The following is an 11502-nucleotide window of genomic DNA, read 5'->3' as shown; positions in this document are numbered from 1 at the left end:
TTCTATTACTGAACTGAAATAAAAAAGAAAGAAAGGGAGGAGGGAAATCGTCCAAATGTTTGTGGACACCCCTTCTAATGAATGCATTCAGCTACTTCAAGTTGCCTAATGCCAGGCGTGGGCTAGAGGGGTATAAAGCCCTCCAGCATTGAGCTATGAAGCAGTGGAACTCTGTGTTCTATGCGATGATGGTGCTCCATCCGCTAAAGTTGGGTTGAGTTGGGGAGTTGGGGATGAGGTGGGGTGGTGATCATCCTGACCATCCTGAGCTCACTTACGATCTAGCCAAGGCAATCAAATTCTCCCAGCAATGCTCCAGAATCTAGTAGAAAGCCTTCTTTCCCGAACAGTACAGACAGTTACTCTAATAAAAGCAGGATAAACTCTTTTTTAGAACAATGAATGAGCAGGTGTCCCAATACTTTTGTCCATACAGTATATGACCACTATAAACTGGCCACTGTGTGTGTGCATCTGTGTATGAATGAATGCTCAAGTGTGTAGAGAAGTGCACCGATTCAGAGAGAGAGAGAAAGAGGGGGGGGGGGCAGAGAGGGAGAGCGGTAGAGATGAAGGAAACACACACTTTTGCTCATAGATTACAGGGGTCTTCTCTCAGTTGGGATACTTTAACACAACATGCTCTCCATAATTACTTCCGTACTCCAGTTCTGATGCAGTGAAATGCTTTGGTCCTCCAGCCAGAGAAATGTTTTTTATTTGTCTCTGAGGAAGTGTGTGTTTATACATGTGTGTCATTAAATGTGTATGTGTGTATGTGTGTGTGTGTGTGTGTGTGTGCGTGTGTGTGTGTGCAGGCAGAACTACATATGGAAAGAGTAAATTTAATGAATCTATTAACAAATTAATAGAAGTCAAGAAAAGGAGAAGGTTCAGTCAGTGTGTGTATAAGCATGTGTGTGTGTGTAAGTGTGTAAGTGTGTGTGTGTGTGTGTGTGTGTGTGCTTTGTCTGAAAAGCTTCAGATTCCATATGTAAATGAAGGCATGCTGTCCTGTTCTTCTTGGAGTGTGTGTCAAAGAACGCAGTGTGTGTGCGGCCCCCTCTCAGTCAGTTTCTAACTGCCCATCATGAATTAATTGAGTTATAGAGAGCAAACCCGTAGCGTTCATCCGGTCAACACACACACACACACACACACACACACACACACACACACACACACATACACACACACACACACACACACACAATAAAACATGGACACACACACGTATGATAGTGAGCTCAGATGTCCCGGCATTGCTGTAAATGTGGGGGTTTCCCACTTTATTCTACGTGATAGTAAGGTACCCACTCCAACTAGTTGAACTGACCCACACAGTGACATACCACTGATGTGACTCCACTCCCACCCTGTAGGCCACATGGGTGACTACATATCTAAATCTGCTACTGCAAACCAGTACTAGCGTGTAATATGTTATTTGTCCTGCTATGCAATATTCTGTAGCACATCATTGCATTCTCATCCATCAACATTCTCTCACTACAGAACCCAGCATGCAACAGCTTATGGAAACCCCCAAGCCATTAAACATCTGCCTGCTAGTGTAGATGGCGTAGCTTAGAGGCTTATAAACTCAAATGTGGTAGTCGGCCTCATAGCAGTAATGCCTCCTGCATTAGCCGGCTAGCAGAAAAAATCCGCCCAAGTGTCCACCACTCGGACTTGTAGTCTTATAGCTTTTATCAGACAGGGATCCTCCTTATCCCTAAACCAGATAACCCCACTCTAGAGCAGGGATGGGCAATAGCACAGTTTGCAGACAGACCTACTAAACCTGCCAATTAAATGGTGAGGTGAATCAGGTGTGCATGATGAGGAAAAGCAAAGGACAGTGCAGGAATCTGGCCGTCCAGGACTGTAATTGCTTACCTCAGCTCTAGAGACTGCTGTGGCAACACAGTAGCAGGCAATTATGCCACAGTTCTGCAGCTAAAGAGATATCAGTGGCCTTTGACCATTTAAGTAATCTCAAATCCTGTTTATGCCTTTTATGACAATGTACACTATTTGGACAAAAGTATTGGGACACCTCTTTCATTCAGTCTCTTTGCCACCAGTGTAAAATAAAGCACCTAGCCATGCAGTCTGCCTTTACACACATTAGTCAATGGAAAGAATGGCTTGTTCTAAGGAGCTCACCAAATTCCAGCATTGAAATGTGGAAGTGTTTAAGAACCATAGCAACTCAGCCATAAAGTATCAGACCTCGCAAATGTACAGAGCGCATAGTGCAGCATCACTGCAACAGTGTGGCATCACTTAGTCTTACTCATATGTTAACTAAGATGGCATTAGCAGTGTGTGATAAGCCCGTTAGGAGAGCTAGACTTTTATTCTCATTGGAGAATATTCTCATTGGTGCTCTGATGACTTTCACTGAGCTGGGAGTTTACCAACAAGTTGCCAAGCTCGTTTTGTTAAAGAGCAAAACTTTCCGTGATACAGCTGTCATGTTGAGCATTGAGCATTTCTGTAAGTGACCCGTGTAGAGTAGAATAGGAAAACATGAACCTAATGGTACTATGCCTAATGCCAGGCCCGGGCTAGAGGGGTCTAAAGCCCACAAGCATTGAGTATGACTGTGGAACAGTGGAGAAACACTCTGAAGAAACAGAGAATGAGCAGATGACCCAACACTTTTGTCCATTTAGTGTATCCGTGTGCATATATGTGTGTGTATGTGTCTTAAAGGCAGGGCTAACAGCTGCTTTGAGGATTGTAAGTACATGTATAAGGCCTCAGAGTGTTGGTGTGTGGCCCATTAATGCTGCATTCAGACCAGCACAGCTGCGAACAGGACCATCGCTGATGTCCCTGCCCACACCCTTCTTTACAGACCCACACAGCGCAGTGCGGCCCACCGCCTGAGCTCCGGCTCTGGCGTTAATGACCTCTGACCCCCTGCGGACGCAGCAGGAGATGCACTCCACCTTGGAGTTCATCATAAAACTAGATCATGATCCTCATTTCTTTTGATTTTAATACACACACTTTTATTTATTATTATTATTTTGTTGTTTCCTATGAATTATTCATAGTAATTTGTGGTCAAGCTTTCTGCCTTCAGATCTAAAATATGAGGCATTGTGGAATTCTGGTGCTGTTACTGTCCATGTGTGTGTCTCTGTAGATGGCAGTAGTGTGTGGCTCTAAGCTGGAGCGGGCAGTGGAGGAGGTCTGTGACTCTGGCCAGTACACCGACAGCGGGGAGTGCTGTTTAGAGTGTCCACCTGGGGAAGGGGTCATCAAGCAGTGTGGAGTTACGCAAACAGTGTGCGGCCAGTGCCTTGACAGTGAGTATACACTAATAAAACACACATGCACACACACACACAAGTATTAAAATGTTTGTCTTTTGCATAATTCTTTATAAACCCATGTTAGGTGTTAAAATTTCATGGGTAGAAGTGAGTAGACTGATAAATCACTGATAAATCAGTTATTTATGTCAGTGTTACTGAGCTCTGCTAAAGCCTGAGTAGACTGATAAATTATGGCTGAACCTATAACAATGGGTAAAGTACACTGGCCAGCTAAATACAGTTCTAGCAGTCATCTTTCAAAGCCCATATTTTGTCTGATGTCCTGTGTGATGATGAAATATGCAGTGTGCAGTGTGAAGGAGTGAAAAAGCGTTTCTTGCAGTTTCATTCTGTATGGCTGCTTATTGATTTGTGCATTGTTTTGTAGATAGATGGCTGGTTGATAAATGGTTGGGTGGTTGAACAGACAGAGACCATAGATAGATGAACATACCCTATATAGATACTCTAAAGCACCAGCATTCAGTCAGTGTGGCTGTCCTTCCTAAAGGCTGCTGTGGATAGGGTAATATTTTGGGCATGTTCTAGTGCTATTCATATTGTGTCCCAAAAACGTAATCTCTGTTTCCTCCGGTAATAAATAGTTGATGTCGTGGATGCGGGGTGGGCACAGTTCTAAAATAGGCCTCTCTGCGCATCTGATACAAAAGGATAGAGGAGAGGGAGAAAATACACAGCGCAAAGGCTCAGAATAGTACCTCTGTCCCAGGACACTCGATCAGCAGCTCCTTTTAGACCAACGCTAGATGTGGAGGGACTCATGAAGTGCAGATGAAGAAAGAAACATCACTGACACACTATCAATATTATAAAAGACACAAGATGATGTGTGGGTGTGTGCAAAAGCAGAGATTGAGAGAAAACGGAAAAGAGAGAGAAAGACAGAAAAAAAGGAAAGAGAAAGAAACAATGTGAGAAAAGAACAATAAAAAGAGAAAGAAAAAGCAATGGAGTGAGACAGAGAGAGAGAGAGAGAGAGAGAGAGAGAGAAAAGAGAAAGAGAGAAAGAAATATTATGCGAGTGAGAGACAACGAGAGAGAGCGAAAAACAGAATGAAAGAGAGAAAGAAAGGGTAAGAGAGAGAGAGAGAGAGAGCGAGAGAGAGCATAACATTATAATGTAAGAGTAAGAGATAAATAGAAAAAGAAAGAAAGAGAGAAACAAAAAGAGAAACAAAAGAAATAGTGAGAGAATAATAGTGAGAGAGAGCCCTTCTCTCTTTCTTTCTTTCTCTTTCTATTTATCTCTTACTCTCTCTCTCTCTCTCTGTCTCACTCCATTGCTTTGAAAGAAAGAGAGAGAGAGAGAGAGAGAGAGAGAGAAAGTAAGAGTGTGAGAGCGAGAGAGAGGGAGGTAGAGATGGAAGGCAATATAAATGTTAAATACTGTTCTTTGAATGAAAAACAAAAATAGGTGACCTGTATGTTTTCTTTCACCTGGGCAGACACCTGCACGCGCACGCGCACACACACACACACACACACACACACACACACACACACACACTCACACTCACACTCACACTCCTCCTTTAGAGTGCCTCATCCACAGTCCAGACGCAAGCAGCTACGTCAACCGCCATTGAAATATTTATCTGTCCACCTCTCTCTCTCTCTCTCTCTCTCTCTCTCTCTTTGTCTGTCTCTCTTTGTCTCTCGCTCTTTGTATTTCCTTCTTTTCCTCTCTTTTGGACCTACTGACTGTTCACTAAGCAGACATCATTAGCATATAACCGCTGCTATACCCCATGCTTCTGCTGGGACAGTGCTAATATCACAGACAGACGTTATACAGTCTTCACCACCATCAAAGAAAAGACTGTTCATGTAATATTCAGCTACTTTACAGAGTACTTTAACTTCGTCATGTCTTCTGGTATGTTCGGACGCTAGAGGGCGCTCCCGAGTGAATGAATGGGGTGAAATGGTCCTATAAGGAGCTTTTGTTCTAAATCCTTGTTTGTAAAACAATGCACATCTTTTTTCTACACAGTACGAAGCATATGAACACTGTTTTCAGACTCTAGATACAGGATCTTCTAACATTGCTGTACGTTCAGACGTTAGTGAGTGCAAAGAGCTAATTACCACGCTAGCTGATCAGCAATCAATAGCTAGCATGCTAGCTTCTTTCTAATCTAAACTGGTATTTTTTTTACATAATCCATATTATCTGGTGCCCTAAATTAAGTCCTGTGTGAAAGACTTGAAAATATTGAATGATGTTTTTAGTGGTTTAGCAACACTAACCAGTAGGAACCCACCCAAACTCACCTTCTAGTGTTGGCTGTGGACATCCCTTATGAATGCCCTTAGCTACTTCCAATTGCACCCACTGCTGACACTGATGTGCAAATGCACACACATACACACATCTTATCTAGTCCTTTAGAGAAGTATTGCCAATTGAATAGGACTCTCTGGAGCAGATAAACATTACACCTATTGGTACCAGGCATGGGCTAGAGGGCTATAAGGCCCCCAGCATTGAGCTGTGGAACTGTGTTGTCTGGAACGATGGTACTCCATTGCCCAATACTTTTGGGATGAGATGAGGAGTTGGAGGATGAGGAGGGGAGGTGATAATCCTGACCATCTTGGCCTCACTAAAGCTCTAGACACTTCTACAAAAGCAGGATACACTCTCTTTTTTAATAGCCTTGATTTCGGACGAATGAATGAACAGGTGTCCCAATACTTCCATATGTCCATATAGTGAGTTTAAAACATGGCAGTCCCAGGCATTATGCTTTTTCAGTGTACGGGTGCTTTCTAGAGGTTGAAATGTGTGCAGGCTGGAGCTGCGAATGACTGATTGTAGTTGGATTTGGTGAGAGCACCGTTACGTAAGGAGGCACTCACAGACAGCCGACAGCTAAAACCTGATTCGCTGTATTAGTCTGATATAGATCTTATCTACACGGGGGAGGGATAGAGAAGAAGAGTGAGAGAGAGCTAGAGAACATGCAAGATAGAAAGAGAAAAACTCAAATACATGCATAAGAGCAATTTTCAATGATTATCAGGTGATTATAACAATAGTCATTCTCTCCCCCCTTCCCAAGCCCCCAGCATGATTTCAAAAGATGACCAGCGTGACTTCAGCTACCTCCACGATAGCACTTTCCCCAGTACCTAAAAGGCCTTTGTGAAAATACATTAATATGCAAATTAAACAATTATAAAAACCGAAATCGAAGCAATTAAAACAATTACGCTGACTTTTGGTCAGTCTACAACACTCCGGTTTCCTGCTGCGCTAGGCTGCCGTACTACACTTGAAGCCAATCCATTAACTTCACTAATAAGAGCAATCTTCTTCAATCAAGCTAGAATGGCAATTAAAAGGTTGTCATATGATGTACACTCATTATCGTGACATGTGGAGACTGTATTCAAGGCTGTGTGATTGACAAGAGAAATGATGGCTTCCTCTCCAACTGTTCTTTGGACTTTCGTTTACCATCACATAAGAACTGGCCTTAAGTCCAATGACAGGGGCACACCCTTCAAAATTAAGGTGCTCCAAAGGGTTCTTTGAGCCATGCCACAGAAGAACCACTGCTTTTGGTTCCATAAAGTTCTTTATGGAACCAAGAGTGGTGGTTCATCCCCCACAACTTGAATGCAATCAGCAACAACAGCATTAGTGAGGTCAGGATGTTGGATGATCCCACAAATATTGGATGGAGATCCATTATTCCAGAGAACAGTTCCACTGCTCCACGGCTCAATGCTGGGGGGCTTTATACCCCTCTACAGCCCACAGCTGGCATTAGGCATGGTGCCCTTAATTTCATGTTTATCAGAGAGTCCCATTCTATTGACAGTACTTGTCTACAGGGTCTAGACAGGCTGTGTGTATGTGTGCATTTGCACATCTGTGTCAGCAGAGGTAACCGTAGCTGAAAGCATTCAATAGAAGGGGTGTCCACAAACATTTGGACATATAGTGTGGACATATAGCAGTGTCAGTCTGAGGTATTGTACTACAGGGCTATGAAAGCAATGGTACACTGCATGTCTTATATAGGTCATGGTGATAAAGTGAACGGCACTTTACAGAGCAGCATGTGCTGATGTTTCAGCTCCGATGCTAAAAGAGGTCATAGCCATCCATTAATAATTAATGAAGGAGAGAGGGATGTGGAGAGAAAAGAGAGATAGAGAGAGAGGGGGGATGGCCAGATGGGTTGGATGTGTTGTTTAGCTGAATTGACAGTTTTCTAGCACGCCAGAGCCCAGTTCTCCTCCACCATATGCCCACCAACCTCTCATCGTCAACACAGTGCAAGCACGCACCAGCCTGGCCTCTGCTCTCAATGGTCAGCATTAAGAGAGCGTGTCTGTGTGTGTGTGGGGGGGCGTGTGGGTGTGTGGTTGAGGAAGGGGATGAATAAGGGGTCTAAGCCTCTTCTTTCAGGTGGCTTCATATTAGACGACGTAGCACGCATAATAAAACTCCACAGAATAATGTAAAACACAACCGTTTATTATAAGATTTAAATACACGATATGGCCAAAAGTAATGGGACACCTGCTCATTCATTGTTTCTTCCGAAATCAAGGGTGTTAAAAAGAGTTTATCCTGCATTTGTTGGAGTAACTGTCTCTTCTGTCCAGGGACAGCTTTCTAGAATACTAGATTTTGAAGTGCATTGCTGTGAGGATTTGATTGCATCCAGCAGCAACAGCGTTAGTGAGGTCAGGATGTTGGATAATCACCAACCCACCTCATAAAAGTACTGGACGGAGCACCACCATTCCAGAGAACACGGTTCCACTGCTCAATGCTACTCATACTCACTATTCATACCCCTTTATAGCCCACGCCTGGCATTAAGCACGGTGCCAACAGGTTCATATTCATCTGCTCCAGAGAGTCCTATTCTATTGGCAGTACTTCTCTACAGGGAGTAGACAAGCTGTGTGGATGTGTGCGCTTTTACACATCTGTGTTAGCAATAGGTGCTACTTCTAATGAATGCATTAAGCTAGTTTAGGCTGCACTCATTGCTGACACGGATGTGCAAATGCACACACATACAGCTTATCTAGTCCCTGTAGATAAGTATTGCCAATAGAATAGAACTCTGGGGAGGATATGCATGAACCTATTGGCATGAGCTATAGAACTACTTTAGGGCTGAGTTAGGACGGGGTGGTGATTCATTCAACATCCTATCTTCACTAATGCTCTTGTGGATGGATACAATCAAATCCTGATAGGAAAGCTCCAAAATGTAGTGACTTCTACAATTAATTGGCTGCATTGGAGGTGAGAGGAAAGTTCAGTACCACCACTTTGATTCTAGGACACAAGCTTAAAGGTTGGGTTTTGCTCAAAGGCCTTTGCACCCCCCCCGCCATTCTACACTTGTGTACCAGCTGTAGCTCTTGCTGTCTCTACAGATGTTTGAAGTTAATGGCTAGCATCAGTGTGTTTATGCTGGCATTCAGGGTAAACAGGCAGTTGTGGACCTCTTCCGGTGGGCCTGTGCATTGGTAAAAATAGACATTTGGTAACAAACAGCCCAAACATGTTTGTGCCATTTCTTTATGGGATGCTGTTTTGTAACAGCCCTGATTCCCACATGCATAAAGATTAGCAGTTAAGCAGAGTCGGCTGTCTCATCTCATGGTGTATACAGTGGAAGCATTTGAACATTTATTGGCTCACAGTAGAGCAGTTTTGCGAGCCCCCTGTCAGCCTGTACATGGCTGTGGCTTTAACAGTTCAGAGCTGGTGGTCGCTGTCCTACTTTGCCACCACTCACTGAACCCCTGTGGATGCCATTACAGCAGATAGTTCTGAGAAAGCCAAACGTGTAACTTACAAACTTGAGGTGCACAACTCCAGTCCTGGCGGGTAGGTGCCCATAACAGTTTGTCAGTTAAGGTATTTATTAACATTATTAATTAACATTGTTTTTAAGTTAACTAAGTTTAGTCAAACCTTCTGCAAACTCAAATGTCTGCATCTCAGTTTGGTCAGCACCACATATTGAGTTGAGCCTTTAGAACATTAGTAAATGAGCTGCAGCTGAAATTGATTAAATACTGTGTGAGATGTTTAGTCTGTGTTCTTCCCCCTTAGTTTGTGTACTGGGGAAGTTCAAAACTCCCCCAGAACTCCCCCTGTCACATGACGTCTCCAGACTGGGATTCTTTTGATAATGGAGTGCTCAGCCCTTGCTGTGATTTGAACTTATCACCTCCTCACACGTCATAATCAGACAGTTAGACCGTAGGGCCACTCCAGAGCTGTAAAATTACCCTACATAAAAACACAGTTCTGAGACACAGATAAAGTGGAGCAACTGTCTAACAGCCTGCTTGTCAAGAGACAGAGATCATTAGTTTGAATCCTATCAACACCACAGTCCTCCTTGTGGGGGGTGGGGGGGGGGGGTGGGGGGGGGTCTAATCTGCAGATGGGTTAGAATGTCCCCAGTAAACAAACTAAGGAGGAGGAACCCAGACTAAACATCTTACACAGTATTTAATCTGCAATTTCAGCTGCAGCTCATTTCCTGATGTTTCTGAGGCTTACTTTGATATACATTGTTGACCATACTAAGATGCAGAACTGAAAAATGCGGGTTAGGAGAGCTAAGTGAACTAAGTTAAGTTAACTAAAAAAATGCTTAGTAATGAGTTCATTAGTTTAAATTGACCTGAATTTAATTTAATTACAGTTCAGATCAGATCAGGTCTGTTTGAGCAGGCTAATTCACTACAGTGTACTGGATACTGGCCTTCCAGGGCCTTAGCTTAAACTATTTTTCCTTTTAATGATACTTTATCAAAAAAGGAAAAACTTTAAAAATTAATTTCAGATTTTTTTATTCCAGTGTTTTAATTTACATTTGCAAAATTAGCATAAAAGAGGTGGATAAAAACTCTTAAGTCCACACAGTTCCTACAGTTTCATGTTTTCCTGTACTGTAGCCACATCATCAGTCTATCTTGAGTTAAATCAGGTGATGGGATAAAACCATGCAGTTTCATGAGGTGGTAAAGCAGGACACATGTGCAGGGTGTTTATCGTTGTGCACCAGTAAAACTAAAAGAGTGTGGGAAGCCCTAAAACGCTAAAGAAAACACCAAATAACTATTTAAAGTGCTTTAACTTGTACTTTACTGCCGCAGTAATAATTTAATTTTACACAACCTGACACTGATGTGCAAATACACACATAAATGATGGTGCTCTAACATTTTTGGGATGAGTTGGGGATGAGGTGGGGTGGTGCACAGCAATCTTGTAAAACCTAGTAGGAAGCCTTCTTTCCTGGACAATAGAGAACATTACTCCAACAAAAGCAGGCTAGATCCTCCTGTTTCTGAAGAAACAATGAATGATCAGGTGTCCCAATACTTTTGTCTATACCGTATATACTGTATCCGCCCTGTCTTTCACTCTTTGACATAATGTGAATCTGGACGATCTGGTCATTACATTGAAAGGGCTTTCCTTTTCCTGTAAAGTTTAACATCTGAACAATGTTAACATACATTCATGGCAACATTGTAGACTGCAGTTTGAAATAGTTACCCAAAAAAAAAGCTTTAACATGAGTTTCTAAAGCTATAATAGTGTAGCAATCATACAATGATGGATGAGGAGGAAAACACAGACCGGTCTAGTGTAGGTGGGCTAAAGGTCTGAGGGTGTGAAAACTATTCTAGCCAATCAAACGACTACTGAAATGTGAAGAGGTGGGCTTCAGTGCTGTCAGACTCGGGTCCACAGTAAATTTGTACCACACCCAGACTGGCATCAGCTTCACAACTGTTTTTCTCTCATAGTTCTGGTTGGATTAGCATGTATTACATTGTTTACATCTTGTGGAAATGAATATCTCATGATATTTAAATGTTTAATTCCTTGTTTGATTTGCTAAAAAGCCAAAAGATCCGCTGTTTACATGCTTCTCAGTGTATCCGTTCATGCAGGGATAAACTATTATAGTAGGTTTGGTCCATATTTAAATGATTACATGTTACCAATGGTTTTTAAATGGTTCAGGGTGGCAGAGAGTGAGAGAGATAGAGAGTTTAGTACAGCATTGCTGTAGGCTCTTTCACCCCAGAACCATGTAGCTGCTAATCACCAAAACATCTTCTCACACACACACACACACTG

At 42.7% G+C, this 11502-nt stretch overlaps 1 protein-coding gene across 1 annotated transcript in view; it reads left to right on the top strand.

The window, feature by feature from the left end:
• ngfra (nerve growth factor receptor a (TNFR superfamily, member 16)) overlaps positions 1–11502 on the top strand; it is a 55740-nt gene that overhangs the window by 2048 nt on the left and 42190 nt on the right. Inside the window, exon 2 of the mRNA XM_072694109.1 lies at positions 3161–3323. Within this exon, the coding sequence (XP_072550210.1) occupies positions 3161–3323 (163 nt within the window). The remainder of the gene's footprint in view (positions 1–3160; positions 3324–11502) is intronic.

This window comes from Salminus brasiliensis, chromosome 12 (assembly GCF_030463535.1).
Source record: "Salminus brasiliensis chromosome 12, fSalBra1.hap2, whole genome shotgun sequence".
NCBI lineage: Eukaryota > Metazoa > Chordata > Actinopteri > Characiformes > Bryconidae > Salminus > Salminus brasiliensis.
This window is presented reverse-complemented; position numbering and strand designations above follow the sequence as displayed.